This window comes from Coloeus monedula, assembly GCF_965178545.1.
Source record: "Coloeus monedula genome assembly, chromosome: 2".
NCBI lineage: Eukaryota > Metazoa > Chordata > Aves > Passeriformes > Corvidae > Coloeus > Coloeus monedula.
The window spans coordinates 85,251,679-85,269,876 of NC_138782.1; the positions used below are offsets into that span (position 1 = coordinate 85,251,679).

At 34.9% G+C, this 18,198-nt stretch overlaps 1 protein-coding gene across 4 annotated transcripts in view; it reads right to left on the minus strand.

Moving 5' to 3' along the window:
* DOP1A (DOP1 leucine zipper like protein A) overlaps nucleotides 1-18,198 on the minus strand; it is a 60,081-nt gene that overhangs the window by 36,407 nt on the left and 5,476 nt on the right. For all 4 annotated transcript variants that reach the window (XM_082303347.1, XM_082303346.1, XM_082303349.1 and 1 more), the window contains exons 2-9: nucleotides 12,458-12,649; nucleotides 11,178-11,359; nucleotides 8,767-8,937; nucleotides 7,237-7,426; nucleotides 6,534-6,632; nucleotides 5,346-5,445; nucleotides 2,859-2,968; nucleotides 743-851 (exon numbers count right to left, since the gene is read on the minus strand). In XM_082303347.1, coding sequence (XP_082159473.1) covers nucleotides 743-851; nucleotides 2,859-2,968; nucleotides 5,346-5,445; nucleotides 6,534-6,632; nucleotides 7,237-7,426; nucleotides 8,767-8,937; nucleotides 11,178-11,359; nucleotides 12,458-12,595 — 1,099 coding nt within the window. In that variant the 5' untranslated portion in view covers nucleotides 12,596-12,649. The remainder of the gene's footprint in view (nucleotides 1-742; nucleotides 852-2,858; nucleotides 2,969-5,345; nucleotides 5,446-6,533; nucleotides 6,633-7,236; nucleotides 7,427-8,766; nucleotides 8,938-11,177; nucleotides 11,360-12,457; nucleotides 12,650-18,198) is intronic.

The window sequence follows — 18,198 nt, forward strand, 5'->3', positions numbered from 1 at the left end:
AGTTCTTCTGTCCTAACCAATTATTTTCTTTAATTATTGTATTTTTATGCTTTTATTATCCCACCCTCAAATCTGATAATGGATTAAAAAACTTATTTTGATTTTTTTCAGTCACCTTCAAAACTGTATTCCAAAGAAAAAGACAAGATATCCAAGTCTTAACTGTAAATACTTTTGTCCCATGGTTCTCAGCACTCATCTGCTAAAGAGGGCGTTTAAACACTTTAAATAGGCGAAAGAAAAATTAAAAAGAAACACCAAAAAGAAATCCCAACAAACCACCAACAAAACCAAAAAAATACTTGCTTCCTCTGTATAAGTTCTTCTGAAAAAAAAATTAACTGTTTTCTTGTTAATATTTATCACCTCTGTGTGTATATTAGAAGAAAGAACAGGTTATTCCCAAAAGCAATAGCTGAGATTTATAATAGTAAAAGTCATTATTTGATGAAAGAAATGAAAAAGATCCAATCTGCATTTTTTCCAACACACAGTTAGTTCTCTCTACGACTTTAACTTACTGTTTCCTGTGTAGAAAGTAGAAGAAATGGCATTTGGTAAAAGGTAAATTTGATGAATGCCTTTAATTAAATACAAAGCATAGATACAGCTTGGAAGATCTAAGAAATCTGGCTAACCTGCCAGTACCAAGCATATAACTTTTTCATTTGATCAATAAGAGAAAAAAATTTTCAAAGCAAAATCACATGAAACAAATTAAAAAGAGTAATACGAAAATTACCTAGTTCAGGCTTATCCAGCAAACTGATAAGAATTCGAAAAGGCTTTAAGTCTTGCATTAATGTGCTTTCTTCTCCCTGTCCATTAATTTGTAATATTCCAACCATTGCCTACAAAGAGCAAAAACATATCAGGAAAACAAAAAGAAAGCTAGAAAGCAATAAAAGCTGCACATAAAGGGCAAATTCTCAGTAGTGGAGACCACTATTTCATCTCACTGCAGCTCAGTCTACCATGATTAAGTTCTCTCAACCTTGGCTATGAGAACATTTCTATGGAACAGAACTTGATAACTTGTATTTATGTAAAATCAAAATAAAGTATTATAAACAGATAACTCAATATTTCTTAAGAATAAAAGAGAAGACATGAGTATTAGTGAAGAAATTATTTGAGAAGATAAAGCAGGTAGATATTAAGAGCTTAATAAAATGCAATCTGTCCTATGATATACTCACTTATGTGGATGAAAACTTTCTTGACTAAATAGCAATGACAACTTCGAAACAAATAGGAAAACTGAGTTTCTATACCAAAGCAGGCTAGGGAATGAGCTGCAGAATTAAAAAAAGCCCCATGACACAACCACAGATTTTGCTTAGTTTTCTCTCTGGCTGACTTGACTGTCTGATCTAGTTTGTTTCTTTTACAGTTTTAAAAAAAGGAGGACAAAGAAGAAAAAGAAGAGAGATAAGAAAGAATAGAGTCATGAAAATCAGTTTGTCCCTGCTATCTGCTACAAACCAAGTATTATCAGCAAGTATCTAAAAAGAAAAATCTTCTGTACTTTCATATGTCTTTAGAAGGCCAGAATTTTCAGTACATTGTATCTATGAATAAGACATAAGCTGACTGGGTAAAACAGAACACAGAGAGATTGCTAGAGAAGAAGGCAGAAAGGAGCAACACTTTTAAAGTCTTTCAAGAGACAGCAGAAGGTTTCAGAAGGCGTATGCAATTTTTATTATGTATAGGCAAGGCACTGATTCTAATGTCCATACTCTTTTCAGACAGAAAAGCTTTATTGACACTGATTAAGCTAGAAAGATAGACATATTTTAAAAGACCATAACCATTAACCATGTCTAAATGTTGCTGAAAGCTCACCACATTTTTTTTTTATATAAGGTACAGGTGAAACTGTAGTTCATTGAGGCCCCTCCTTTACATTTGAATAATTTCTTAATCATCTGCTGCGGAAGGCAGAAGGGTGATAGGAGAAGGGTGAGAGACTGCCAACAAGGTCCTTGCTGCTGTGATACTGGAATTCTGATGTCTCTTCTTCATCAGCAGAACAGCAGATCTCACAACTTTCAGATAAAACTGAAGGTGCAAGCTCTGTGCTGGATGTCAGCTTTAAATTGGGATGAGCTGAATATTCCTGTGTCAGCTACTACTGTTAGAATTGCCACTCTCATTCCCATACATAGCATCACAGTTCTGAGTCAGTATCAGAAAAATCCTGACCTTATAAATTTGCCTTAATTATAAAATGTCTTCCCAACTTCAAGATCAGACTCACAGCAGTTTAAAAGACATCTGTATTTCAATTACTGTGAGAAAAGCAACACAGTTCTTAGAACCAGTGATCTCAGATCACACAGCAATGCTTTAAGGGTAAACTAGTTTAACTGCCAATTTTCTCAACTATTCCTGGCTGCCAACAGAAAGCACAAGATGCTCCCTTTGCCTAGAGGGGAGAAAGATCCTTTTTACACAGACTTTGAGTGCCATCTGATAAATTTTTTCTGATTCTCGAGACACAGAGGACTTTTCGTATCTACAGAAGAGAATTCTTCAATTCGGCTTCATGAAAGAACAGGTTCCAGTGTTCTGGGTTCATCATCAAATAACATCCATGTATGCTTCACTGATTGTGGAAAAGGAGAGGGAGAAATCTAATGTTTGTTCTGTTCGTTCAGTTATTCTAGAGAAATATATTATTCCGTGTCTTCATTTTTCCACTGAGAAAGTTTTAGAAGTATAGGACACAATAGCACAAAAAGACAAGATTACATGGTCACATTGCATTGGCAAGTTAAAAGATAAAGATACAGCAACTTTGATCAGGATCTGTTTATAAACATATATGCCCCAATAAAACACTGTATAGCTACCTGGACTAACATCTCCTTAGAGAAGGTGTTGAAATAGTATGTGGCATGCTCCTCAGGATTGCTGTGCCTTGTACTTCTGGGTCCTACAAGGGCACCATTGTTATCAAAACCTTCAAGCAAACAAAGTACAAACCAGATAAATATTTGCAATTTAATAGAATATATTGCCAATTTCTTTAAACTAGGAATCAACACATTAGGATTGATAACTTACCAAGATGAAGTCCAAGTCATGTTGGCAAGCAAAAGATGATTTTATAGAGTTTAATACAGGAAACTAAGTTATACTTTCATACAAGCAGTTCATACACAAATCAGAAAACTTAGTTTTATGTGATATTATCAACCAATTGCTTCTGGTACAAAAGAAATACAAATGCTGCAAAACCCACAATCCTAGAGAATCTTTAAAAAAACCCAAGCTGTCACATAAAAATATTTTAATATTAATGAGAACACAAAATTCAGTGTTTTAAATATAAAGAGATGATCATCAAAACACACTGACATGACTAAGGCACTTAGGAAGAATGTCAGTCACACTACAAAAAGTAAATTTTTTTTTTATTCAAAATTACATTAAGGAGATGGACCTTTGTATTTTAAGTTTCTTTTCTTTGCCCAGTAAGTTTTTATTGTTGGCTTAAGGAAGAAAAAAAAAAATCAGTTGGTTAACAATGGTTAAGAAAACCTGATTTAAGGAGATGTATGTGATTTCTATCCATAGAGAATGCTAATAGGTCACTCCTAGCTGAAGAGCAACAGGAAGGAATAGCAAACACCAGAATTAAATAATGTCATAACAGAACAACAACTCAGAGAATCTTCCAACATAACTGATCTCCATCTGCAATGTTTTATATTAGGAATAGAATATCATGATAGTAGAAAAGCAGTAAAACATCCAAAGAAAAAAGAGCAAAATTCCTATATTGTCAGAAAGTTTGTCCAAATATATAGCAAATAGAGGCAGCAGCTGTTCACAATACAGGACCAGGAACAATCACTGTAAAAGTATTCTCTGAAGATATATTACTTTCAGTGGAGACTATATGTTCATGAAATGGCTGTAAAAGAAGGTACCACAACTAAAAAAGCAGCATGATATTTTAAACACATAAAATACCTTTTTCAATAATAGCAAAAGACATATCTAAACCATGAAATTTAGATGAAACGAGTGCAGTGTTTAATCTGTTAAGAAACTATTTCTTCCCCAAATTGGAAAATGCAGGTATGGAGTAGAACATTGCATTTCATTGTCTTTCTTTAAAAGATGAATCATTTGCAAGTCAGTGATTTGAGAAATGATTAACTAAAGAAGCCAGGATTTTCTCATATTTAACTTCTAAACCCCTGAAGCTCCTACAACAACACAAGCAACCCTCTCATGCAAAACACTGTTGCTGACTTCTTCCCTCCCTTCATAATTTCAGTTCTCTCTCAGGGCCCATTGCTACCCTCATCCTTTCTCCCCAGTCACCCACAAGCTACCTGCCTCTGACATCTTAGCTATCAGCTGGGAAAGATGCAAGAGCTGCTGGGAAAGGTTCTGGGTAGCCCAAGAAGCACATATGTACTTGCTGGTGAGCTGGGAAGTCAAACAAAAACGGTAACAGCAGACTGCAAAACAAATCAAGTAGAGAAGCCACTTCATGTCTCTCCATTCAGTCTCTAGTTCCTGGGACACACTTAGGAACTTCCATGATTTTGACTTCTCTCAAAATGGGTTTAAAAAGTAACTGATTAGATTCATGTGACCACAGGTTTCATTTCCTTAAAATAACAAGGATGAATAAGAGTAATATTTTTCTAAAATTTTCTCATTTCTGGTCTTCCAACTATTCCCTGAATAGTTAAGAGCCTTCTAATAGCTATAATTCTTTGCTACCCTCTTGTGATTACATGCTGGTTTAGTATAAAACTTTAAATTTGTACTGTATTGATTTTATGTCATTTGGTACAATTATATTCCAAATTGCTCAATTTTTACTCCAGAAAGGTGTTGAAAAGTGATTGGCAACCTGTTAATTCAATTATACAAACATCTAATGAAGTTTAAAGTTTGCATACTCAAGCTGTAATATCAATGTTTTTCAACATTCTTTTCATGTCTTCTATACTGTTGTGCTCTATCATTTGCACTCTATAATGCCTATTCTCTGTTCTCTTCATTCTATGTTTTTAGAGAAAAAGTTGTAGAGTGCCTATTTCCATAAGTCTACTACACCAGGCTCTACTGCTGAATATGGGCCATAATTGCTGCTATAGGAAAATGCACCAACAGTTCACGTGACAGGAATGAGCTCCAGTATGAATTCTTCATCTTCTATGTCCATGGAGAGAGAAAGTACCTTTCTTTCTTATGAAAGAAATTGAGTATTTCATTTTTCCAAGAATCTTTCTACACAATATTGCAAACACTGCTAAGGAAAATACAATCCTTCTTCCACTTCTAGTGACCAATGGAATGAAATAGAAACCTACCTAGAAGCCATGCATATAGCCTTCGGTTGAGTGACATATCCCTGCGCAGCACTACATGAAGGGCTGCTGACAAAATTCTGATCATGTCTGGACGTGTTGCCTGAAGAAGTTAGAAATACAAATTTAACTATGAAAAGTAACACTTCTTCTATGCTAGCAGATTAATGTTCATTAAAACCTAGCTAGTTTCATGTTTTGATATTTATGAATTCAGAATAGTACAAGGAAACACAATCTTGCTCTTAGGAAACCAAAATATGATTATTGTTTGGAACAGATACTATTTAATAACATGCACCCTTTAGGAACAGCAAAAATAACTGATTTGACTAACAGCTCCTTTTTGTTACAAGACATTTCATTTTACTATGAGGCAAAAGCTTTGGAAGAAAATTCAACTAAAATCCAGTTAAAAAAAAGATTAAGTACTTTTTCAGTTTCTTACTACTTTAAATGCTTGTGTAAGCCTTAATATTGAAAAAATGCTGCACTGATATTTTCAACATTTTAGTACCTAAACAGGGACACTCCAAATACTCCTACAGTAACTGATAAATGTGAATGAAGCACTTCCACAAGCAAGAACACAGTTCTCTTTTTACAGGTTTTCCCTTATTTCTAACAAGATGAGAATCAATCTTGTATAAGTTTTCCTCCACTAATAAAATAATTCATGGATCATTCAAAAACAGGAAGTAGCTAACAATAAATGCAGTCCAAAAAAAAATTACCTAGAAGTTGTAAGGTCTATTTCCCACTACTGTTAGGGCTAACTAGCAAACCAAAAACCATTTTCAATTCTCTAGTGTTCTGAATCCGTTGTGCTAAGAGGATTAACTTTTGCTGATTTTGAACACTGGGAATTGGAAAATTGCAAAGGAACAGGTAATTTGCTTTCTCATCAAATTGGATCAAATTAAAAGCTTCTGCATAGACTAAACATCATAATTTGAGCTTACATACACAGAAGTTAAAGTTAACTTCAAAGTTAACACATCAAGTTAAAAAGCAGAAGAGCAGAGATCATGACATAAGAATAGCCAAACCTATCAGAGAAAACTCTTCCATGTGACTCTTGTTGGAATTTGGAGAAAATCATTAACAAAAACTAACCAAATACTGCTACTGGCTAAAGAAGTGGAGTACATTTAGGAACTGGTCGATTCATCTCTCATGTTAATAACCTACCTGGCTCATGTGGAAAGGAAAACAAAAAAGGATAAGGTCCAATGTGCTCCTCTGTACTAAAACACTGGTATCTTGCACTGATGTGCTTACTGCTTCCACCTGAAGTAATGGCAGATTCCCCCCCCCCAAAATAGTTATTTATTATTTTAAGAAGGCAGATATAAAAAAGCACTCAAAAGTAAGAACAATTCTTTATAAATAGTGATAAGTACTAAATGAAGGTTTTTTTAAATTTTGAACAATGAAACAAGATAAAACAGGAAAATAAAAACTTTCACCACTGAGGAAACATAGAATCAACAGATTCCCTAAACTATACAAACATTAAGCTTTTGCTTTTTTATATTACCAGTGAACGTCTTAAGTTTAAAAGACAAATTCTCTAAATCTTAAAAAAAAAAAAAAACCAAACCAAAAATTGTAACAAAACTCCCATCACTTTTAGATGAAGCATGTAATGAATGGAAAGTTGGAAATGGAAACCTAAGCAGTTCTGATACATTAATTCAGCTTTGAAATATTCCTATCATGCACAGAAACATCAGTTTAACTGGAGCTATAATAAACATGCACTTATATCTCTTCAACGGTTAAGTTCAAAGATAGAGAATACATCTAAATCCCCTCAAAATACATTACATAATAAGTAACTTCAGTGTTGTTACTTACTTATTATAAGTTCATTGTTCTATTAAAACATTACCATTAATTCAATGTCACTGCCAATTATGTAGAGCTGATCCTCCATGGACAGCTTCCTGTTCAAATGGGAGAGGACGTAAGTGATGCCAGGCAGACGAACTGCAGGGCTGGTGAGAAGGCTCCCCCAGAGAGCACTGTAGAACGCTGACTGATCCACAGCTGAAGCAACTTTCTCCAGCAGCGTGTTTGTCCTGCAGTAAAACCGAGTCAGCTGAATCAGGGCCTGTATCACAGCTCTTGCCCCTGCCCCCAGTTTTAGTAAGCATTAAAATTAATTGTTACAGGAAGGTCAAAACTTCCTTTTGAGAGGCCAAGAGAGGCCCGATCATACACTGAACCTTATAATGCAGCCTGAACAGAGCAATCCAGCTAGCAAGCCTGTGGGCCAATCTGGCTGGCAAAATGCTTTTGGCCTGCCCACAGCTTCTCTTTATGTATTCCTTATGCACTCCTTATGTTCAAAGAGCCAAATAACTCCTTCATCTGCTACTTAAAGCCAAGTGTTGCTACAGACAGAGGTTTCAGACAGCAGGAAAGCATAGCTTCCAAAGAAAAGAATCAAGCAGATGGCTTTTGCCCTCTCATTCCTTGCACTGAGTCCTTCTGGTAATAACAGGGTATAAAAATACCCCAATTCTTTTGAGCACAAGCAATAACTTCCCCTGTCCTCATTTCTTCCAACTCATGTGGCAGCACCTCTACACCCTATAGCAGGCCCCAGAAGGCAAGCTGGATAGACCTTGTTCACTATTGTAGGGATGCCAACTACACTGTGTGTGTCTGCCTACACAGAAATAGAAAAAGACAGTGTTGAATTGCTCTTCACAGACAAGTTGTGAAAATTCAAGTTTCTGAAGTTGGAAATATCAAGAATATGTAAGCATGTGAACAATTCCAAGAATTCCAAGTGTTGGAGTGTAACTTCATCCTTTAATATGTTAAGATGCTATCTCAGCACCCCAGATGCTGAAGTTATATACGTGAATTCATATCAAGAATCATAGAATTAAGTTGTAAAAAACTTTCAAGATCATTGAGTCCAACCATTAACCCAGCACTGCAAAATCCACCAATAAACCATGTCCCAAATTGCCACATCTACACAGCTTTTAAATACCTCCAGGTATGGTGACTCCGCTACTTCCCCTGGCAGCCTGTTCCAATGCTTGACAACCTTTTAGGTGAAGCAATTTTTCCTAATATCCAACCTAAACCTCCCCTGGAACAACCTGAAACCATTTTCTCTTGTACTATTGCTTGCTACTTGGAAGAAGAAACTGGCATATAACACTAAGTCTGCTTAATGTCAATTCCCTTTCCATAAGAGGAACAGCTAACAGTTAACTTGTCCTAATTAATGCTAAGAACCTTCTACCATACCATTCTGTTGCAATTAATATGACAGCATCAAATTAAAAAGCAACCACCTTAAAAACAATAAGATCCACATACAAGTATATAGTGAAAAATTACAGCAAAAAAACCCCCCACCAGATCAAGCATATCACCTTATTAACATAAGTATCCTTACCTTTCATAATACTCTGATCCTTCCTCCAACCCAGGCAGAATCCCAGTCAACAGTCCTTGCAGTCCTGGTTTCAATGTTTTCCCCAAAGGGAGGTAATAAATCTCATACAGACTCAATAATGTTGGCTTGACAGACATAGCAGCATTGGCAAGGAGCGGAAATAGTCCAGAACTGTGAAAAGTAAATTTTATCTTTTTAAGGAAGCTTCTCATGTGACAATCTTATTTCTCTCTAAAGACTGCTACAGACACGTCCAGTACAGTTATTATAAGCAGCAGATTTTTATCTTGAAATTTTGCATAGGCATAGACCACCACACAATATTCCTGCCTTTGGATGGACAGGTTAGTGTGACAAGGCTAATATTATAAGCTTTATTGGTATTGTGATAACAAGAACTAAAGGCCCAGAGATTACTGTCTTTCACCAATAAAACAAATATGATAAACCAGAAGCATCTCTGCATAACAAAATGTTAATTTTGCCCACACTGAACTACATTACAATGAAAATTGTACTTAAAAATACTTTTTTTTCTTTGCACTTTTTAAAAAAACCCACAAGACTGGATAAGAACAATATGAGGAAATTCATAGAAACAATTTTCTGAAAGGAAAATCATGATGTTTTACTTCAGCAAGTAACCTTGAGGTAAAATTTAAGACATTTAAACATTTATACTGGCATATTTAAGTGGCATCAAAGTATGTATTTACTTCAGAAATTCAGTCTGAAAACAGATTCTAAAACCAACAATAAGCCCTATTTGTAATGCTGTTCATAACACAGCATGTAAAGAAGTGAAAACACTGGAAGTATGTTCTGAATTTACTTGAATGTAAGTTCATGGAAGTTATAAAAGTGATCTCCTAAGGAGAAGCTACATAGATACTAAAATAATTTTTGCTATTGCTACTAAATATCATAAATTATTGCAAACTGTGCCAATAATCAAAGGCATTTGAACACAACTTCAATTTTCAAAATCATTGAGGATTCAGGTTAGAAGACCCTGACATATGAAGAAGAAATCAAAGAACAGTAAAAAACCGTAATTTTAAGAATAGGCTCTTAAAGTATACACCTAGAAATCTACTATTAAAAAAAAAAAAAAAAAAATCTATGTAGACAGGCTGTTGTCCAGGTTAGAGAAAAATCCCTACAAAACTCTTTCCAAAATAGAAAACTTTTGGTAAAAAATACTTTTGCCTTTATCTGTCTAGCAGAACTAGTCCTTTACCATTGTCAATTGGCTTCTTTTTTCTACAGAAAATGTTTTTTTGTTCAATAAGCAGCCCACTAACCCACAGTCTTTCTTTGTAAGGCTATTACTCATACTTCAAGATTTGATGTTCAGACACTGGCATTCTGTTTTCATGACAAATACTGGAATCTTTGATAATGCCTTAATGTGAATGTCTGCCTTTGCCCAAGCAGCAGTAACAATAGCTTTTAGTTAGATTATACAAAGTAGCATTTTCCACTACCCTAGAACTTACTGTTAATGATATCTTGCAGCTACTGAATCACTGTACAAGCAAAAATCATGATCTATGAGTTCACAGTATCTTTTAAAACATGTGGAAACACAGAACTTAAACACTCCCCCCTCAATGTAACTACATATAAACATCACGACAATGCAAGACAGAAGAGTTTGATGGAAAGGCATACAATTTACTTCCAGCCATTAATGCACACCTTTTCTACCTAAACAGAATTCTATTTTATCCCACTATTTCTCAAACTGTAGAAATTTTAATCTCTAGGGATAGGTGAAGATTAAGAACCGTGTGTGACAGTGTGCATACTCCCCCCTATGCATTATATAATAATAACTTAATGTCTTGCTCATCCCACCCAACCAAAAACCTCAAGGAAGTTTAGGAACCAGTATATGCTGACTAAACTTAACTTTCCAAGGTTATCTTTCATTTTCATTATCATCAGTTCCAGAGACTGAGAAAAAGCGTGCACTTGCCCCCCATTCTAACAAAACAGACAAATCTTTCTGTTAAATTGATGATAAAGTTTCTTGTAACAAACTATACTCAAATTCTTTTCCAACACCACTTAAAATAGAAAAATGTAATGTGAATACAATTAAATGTTAACATTTCAATTACTAAACATACAGGCAGAAAACTTTGTTTATTTCAATGAAAAAATAATAAATTCCAGGTTTTCCTGCACTGAAGTCAGTTCCTAACAAAAATTTAGGTGATCTGTTTATCTTCCATTATACAATATTCAGAAGAAAAGTACTAGACAAGCAGCAATAACATGAGGGAAAAAAATTGATTCTTAATTGATTCTTGCTATATAACAAAATAATACTGCTAATATAAAATACAGGAAAACAAAAGGATCTCAACTACGCATTTGGAACGGAATTGTTTAAAATACTGTACCTGTAGAGGAAAAGATCTTTGGCCAAGCGCTTGGGTCCAATGATTTTGAAAATTATTTCATATGTTTCAAGTGCCTTCCGATGAACCCCTCCCGGCAGAGCTGGATGAAGACATTGTGCCAAGCGCTTGCCTATCGTCAGCTTTTTGGGTACTACCTGGTACTTGGCGTTGTTCTGTAGCACCTGGTAAATCAGCACATTAAGAAAAACAGCACAAAAGAAGTTAAACATCAAATGCACATTTTATAAAGGAGTTCCTGAACATGTTCAGTAAGTCACCACACAAACGTAGGTTACAAGAAAAAAACCCAAACCTATTAAAATGTACGGTGGAGCTTTTTCTTTGCCATGCTTTTCACCTGTACACTTCTGATAGGTGAAACTGCCAAGGCATTTAAAACTTCACTTGCAATGGGCTTCTTGCCTATAGCTTGTCCATTTGTCATTTACTCATCTTTTTGAGGACAAAAATTGCTACTTCTATTTGATAAAATCCATTATCACTAGCTTAAAGAGGACTATTCAACTGTGGGTCCATGAGTCTGGGATAGCTTTAAGAGAATGTCATAGAGTGAGATCATATACAAAACTTTACCACTGTCTGAAACTATGTAATCACTTCAGGACTGGAAAACCACAGCCTTCACATTGCACAAACACGTAGCAAGAACTGCTACAATCAAAATAAGAAAAAAAAAAGGAAAGAAATGAGAGTTAATACAAAATAAATATGCCACTTCCAACTGTAGCATAATTTTCCTGAGTAGGGCTCCCTAGAAACACATGCAACTGACTAAAACATGGATATCAGGATCTATATTCATTTGTAAACTGCTATAAAAGATTACAATGATATTGCCCATTAAACTTAACTGTTAGAATGAATCAGAATGATAACATTCTTTGGTCCATTGATTTGAGCCTCATTTTAGAACTCACGCTTCATAAAACTACTGCTGATACCTACAGTCACTATTTTTCACACTATTTCCATAACATTGAATGATACTAGAAGTAAATGTGACTAATAAAAGAGATTATGCATTTATTTCTACTAGAAATGTATATAACTTCTCCCTTTACTTACAATTACAAAGGGTTCAACTCTAGGTCTTAGAAAGGTGTTTGATTTGTTTGTTCCTTGCACACACCCAACATTTGGCTCAGACTGCTGAAATATTTGCAAGACTATTGGATGGCTGGAACCTTGCACTTCTGTACTGTTACACCAGTACCTTTTGCAATTCCTGAATGTTTTTCAAGAGCACCTGACAGGCATACCTTGTTTAGCTTCCCAAGTGCTGATATTAAATCAGCCCATTCACTGGAATATTCGAAGTTCTTCAGTGCTTTGTCAACAGCTGCTACATAGTTTCTGTACTTGGAATCAGTCAGCAGCTCCAGCTCCTCTGTGTTCATCCTCCCACGGTGTCCCCACTAGAGACTAGCTTGCAATTCATGTACAGACATTACCTATTCAAAATATAAAAGAAAAAAAGCCCTGAAACCATTGTTCCCAAGACATATTGTTAAAATATGTATAAAAAGCACTACATTTTCCTCAAAGACATTAAAAAAAAAAAAATCTGAAATCAGGTTACAACAAACCCCCAAAAAAACTAAAACTGCAAACAAATATTAACAAATATTTAACACATGTCCAACATCAAGTCCTACTAAAAAACCCAAACAAATAATAAAAAAAATCACATCACAAGCCAAACAAAAATCCCTAGAAAATTAATGCATTGTCTCTCCCAAAAAGGACTGCTTGTTCTAAACAATGCAACAAAGGGATTTTTCGTTTTCTTTTTTACTTCCTCTGGGCCCATCACCAGAAATCCCCACCTTTCAACAAACCAGCCTTTCTGCAAACAGATGCCAATCTTTCTGAAACACTTCCAAGCAAAGATAAGACTGAAGGATACATACAGCAGTTACACACTATTCAAGAGGACTTCTGTGTATCAACACTACCTTTTACAAGACTTGCTACTCTAATGCAGAGATGCAACTCTACTTTTTTTTTTATATTATTGTCATCCAGGCACAACAAAAGGACATGTTTACCAGCAATCATTACAGTTCTGTAATCACAGGCTTTTGCAATGTGTTCCATATATTTTCATCACGTGGTAGTCTACACCAAGTAATTAAAATATTCTAGTTCCAGAAACATCACCCTGTACTTTTATAGGTCATGGACTACTTTTTTTTTTTTTTTTAATAACAGAGATTCAATAACCTTTTAAAAGGAATGAGTTTTTAAGGCTATTTTCAGCCCCAAGAAAATACAACTCAGCGAGAAATCCTACTGTATTCTGTTATACCACATCTGTGAAAAAAGCAGATTTGGTGCCCCTTTTAATGGGGGTATTATTGGGGGAGACCTTTTGAGATCTCTTTTGTACTTGGCTTCAGAAGAGACTTCACATTCAGCAGATGCTGTTCTCTTCTGTCTCAAATTAAAGGGAAATGGGAAGAAAATTGTGTGCAGAAGTGCAGGCTGAAGCACGACTGAACGATCCAAACAAACCATGGGACAGGTATAAAGAAGCTGTATTCACCAGACTGTCTTCCAGGTATGATAAGGAAAGTTGCAAGAACAAAGAAAAACAAGTGACAGACAAAATGAAAGAAAGAGCTGGATGGAAGGAGTGAATAAAAAGGCCAAAAATTACAAGCTTTCTGCACTGTTGATTCTGATGGCAGACTAATAATGACAGACTGTCTCCAAGACAGAACAGAAATGCAAACCACTATTTAAAAACCATGTTCTGAGTGTCAGATTGACAGATTTCACAATATCCCACTGGTGTAAAGCACTTAGATACCACTTTTAATTTTAAAAAAACCCTAAACATTTCATGTTGGTTTCATTTTATAATAACCATTTTTGGATTAAATCCCAAAAAGAGATCAGGTTTGTTCTGAAAAAGCTGTAAAATGCCAACAAATCTCTCAAAAAGACAGTTGCACAACCACCAGAGTCTGATCTCCAAAAGTGAAATAAAGTATTAACACTAAAAAGAAAGAACCAACCCATAAAAGCAGAACAACTCAAATTTTTCCAGGCACAATGGATGGAGAAAGAACTTGACACACAGTAAATAATTCTTTCCAAGTGAAGAAACCATCAGAATCCTTTCCATCCAGCTAAAACATAAATGCAACCACTTATGGCTGAGTGGAAGACAGGGCTCTATCTTCCTCAAGTGCTTGAAAGACCTGAAAGCTGAGACTGGTCTGATAAAGGATTATCAAAGGTTAAACAAGCCCAGGCAGAGCATAGGTAGCTTCCTCTCAGACTTAGAAACTAATCAGAACAATCTCTTACTTTTAAAAACAAAACATATTAACATCTTTGACTGAGTAATTATGCTTTTAGACAAGTCTACTGCACAGTGGCTGCGCAAATTTAATCATTATGAAGTTTTGTATAGAGAAGAAAAAGCATAGTCTATTTTCTTACTACTCTATGGTTATGGTCTCATTTTTCTATCTTAAAAAAAAAAAAAAAAGTTTTATGCAAAAAGAATTTATGCAAAGAATTTCTTGCATACTTTTCCCCAAAATGAAATCTCAGTTTTAAACAAATCATGAGTAGCCATAGTAAGTGAGGCACCCAGAAAGAATATTATGTAAATGTTATGTAATTGTTTTATAAACCTTGGACTACTTTTATTCTACAATCATTAAAATTACAGGAATGACCATTTATTAGTTCTTATACATAAAAATAAACTTGCTTACTATGGTTTTGTTTAGTCTGAAGACATTCCAAAATGTAGTTTTTAATCTTTTCATGTTTCTATCATGTATTCTTATCAACACTTTCCTGTTCTCTTCATCTATAATAAAAATGCAGATTTAACAACATTTGATTTTACAGCTGGTATTTCAATACAGTGTAAAGCTTGGTAGTGTCTATTTCCTTATAAGTATCACACCCTTATTCTTTCATGGTTTACTACTTTAAAAAAACAAGATAAATAGTAAAATTTGATAGATCCAAAAAAAAGTTGAAAAATAGCGTTTTCTGCTACACCATCAAACAGCCCACAGAATAGAACATTTATCTTGTCATTACACAATCACCATTCGGCATGAAGGCCAACTTTCCTTGGAATGTTCTTTGTTTCTCTTTTGAAACAAACATATGAAGAGCACTATCCTTTGCTCTTTTTTTCCCCCTTTTTGTATACCAGATGAGATGAGCCTATCATCTCAGATTGAAGGTTAAACCATTCTCATGAGGCTGACACAGGCAATCACTGACCTGTCAGGTGGCCAGGACTTCTTAAATGGATGTTGAAAAGTAAATATGCTTTCTGCCCCACCAGAAAGCTTATTATGAATGAGGAAGAAACCACCTAAGATGTACTATACACTTTCAAATAATTTAATATAATTAAGTCATAAGTGATTGAAGAAGTAGGTCCTGAAACTTACTAACTTCTACTTCACCTTCTAGTGGGGATTAAAATACAGACACCACACAATTCTGGGTACACTTGGATGCCTGTGGAGTCTTTGCACAACTGACAAGGAAGATGTCTGGGGCTGTGGATCTTCTTTTGCTGGGGTTGTGCACAGTGTGTTCCCAGAGCAGCCTTCAATTCCCTTCACAGATGAGCTGGTACAGGTTTTCCTCCGACTCACATTAAAACAATATGGTTTCAGCTGTGTTTCCACAGCAAGTGCTCATTCTTCATAACTTTTGTACCTAAGCACCTTCTGTCTCACATCAACACAAACTATTCACTTGTTTAAGAGGCTCTAAATGTTTTTCACTGAAGCCAAATTAACGTGGAGAAGAACAGTAGCTTTATCAAATCAATTTAATAAAAGCAGCTTTATCTAGATTCTGTTTTCATTTAATCACAAGGTTATAAGACTTGATTCATAATCTCTCCCTTATCTGTTTTACCCCAAAACTCCTCTTCAGGTTTGATTTGCTAGTATTCCACTCTTACATTTTTCAAGCCTCAGATAATTGCTCTATTTGTGTGCTTCACACCAATCTGCAATACTGAAATACTGGTACAGGTCCAGTGGCTGATTGTGGAGCACAAATCTGCATACATCAAGTCGCTTCAAGAAATCTCAAGATTTGTTCCAAGTACTGTAAGAATCTGAGATCACAAGCTTGCTCCTTTGAATTCCTCAGGGTCTCTGCTTTGAAATGCAATATTCCAAGGCGTTTTAAAAATTGTTTAGCATTTCAAGGGTGGCTATGGGATGCACAGTAAAAGAACTAGTAGACAATTAAAAAGTAGACGGCAAAAAATTCTAATTCCACTGCAGTGCTATTGCTTTTTAAGCTGTGTATAGTGCCCACATATTAAGCTAGCAACTCCAGAAAAACATTTGTATTTAAATAGACTCAATACAAACACAGATTTGAATACATGGAAAACAGAAGCCTTGTCATTTGGTAATTTATTATGTTTTGCTTCCCCTCAGAAGCATTTAACAACATGAACAGCAAAATAAGTACTGCAAATCCCACACCACACTCTTCAGATAAAATTCAAATGTAGGAAATGCATACATTCTTCTATAACCACAGATAAAGATTTTCCAATTACAGCTAATTACTCTGTTTCTAGATTGACTTTCCACAGACTCTTCTTACTCAGAATTTTTCAAACAGGAATCTCTAATGTCTTCTGAAGAATAAGAACCATTTGAGCTTGTTATTTTGGCTAACTGCTATTCAGTACAAAAATGAAAGAAGAATCTCCCCCATACTACACAAACAAAACAAAAGAACCCCACCTAACAGTATTATTAACTATAATTAGCCACTATGTCATTAGTATCCTGAAACAGTCTACAACACTTAACAAGATTTAATATTGCGATTAATAACTTCTCAGTACACTCTTCTACCTAGTCATATTCACAAGTGGACACAGCACATAATATTTTTCCACAGAAAAAAACAGCACTGCTTTAGGTGTTCAAATTTCTTTCATAACAAAATTAAATTAAATCCAATCAAATCTGTATAATAATCTGTGCATTACCCGTAATGGCAACTTCTAAATCAACACAAGATGTTTTCCTGAGAATGATTCTCATATCAAACGAGAATTAAATGAGAGAAAATCTATGGCTTGTACTACAGAGGTTAGATCAGGTACCCAACTGGATGTGCAACCTCCTTACTTATGAAGCCACAAAACAAGATTATTATTTATTACTATGCGAAAACTCAAACTGTCAGTAAAAAGAAACGGAGTACATTTTTCCTTATTTCGCATTTTCTTCAAATAAAAAAGACTGGAGGAAACCTAAGTCTATCACTGAGCACAGTCTGATGCAAGTACATCAGGTATGTAAAATGTTCTTTCTACTATTCCTGTCGTACAGTATTCCAAAGTGTGACTTATACCAGACATGAATTCATAAAGAGGAACAAGTAACAAGCTTAAAAATTCATAAGGAACGTACAACAAGCCTTCTAAGGATTCAACTGCTCTAGTTAGTATTTAAGAAAACAAATGTATAATTATAAACAAACCCTAAATGAATATGCTATGCTTTAGAGCATAATTTTTCTGAAATTAAAAAAAAAAATCAAATCTATGTCTATCTGTTTGTCAGAGGGGAGAAGAAAGTGACCAAAGACTTCTCACTCTCATTGACAAATACATGTCTCTTTCAATTGCCTCTTAAAAACTGAGTTTAGGGTAACATTTTAACCCCTCTACTCAATTCTACTTTATTACAGCTTCTCAATATTTAACAGGTAAACTATAAAATAGTTTGATATACTGGACTGAAATTTTGATTTGAGTTCAGACTCACCATCAGAACACTACTGACTCCTCTTCTTTCAGCCCTTGGGCACTGCTGTCTGCATACTGCTCAGGATTATCTTAGTTTCTGGCAAAGTATAATAGACATCATCTTTTCTAGAGTTAAGTACTTCTGCACTTCATGAATACCAGAATCTTACACTGGAGTCTCTACTTTTAAAATATTGTTCTTCATGAGACCAAATCAAATATTCA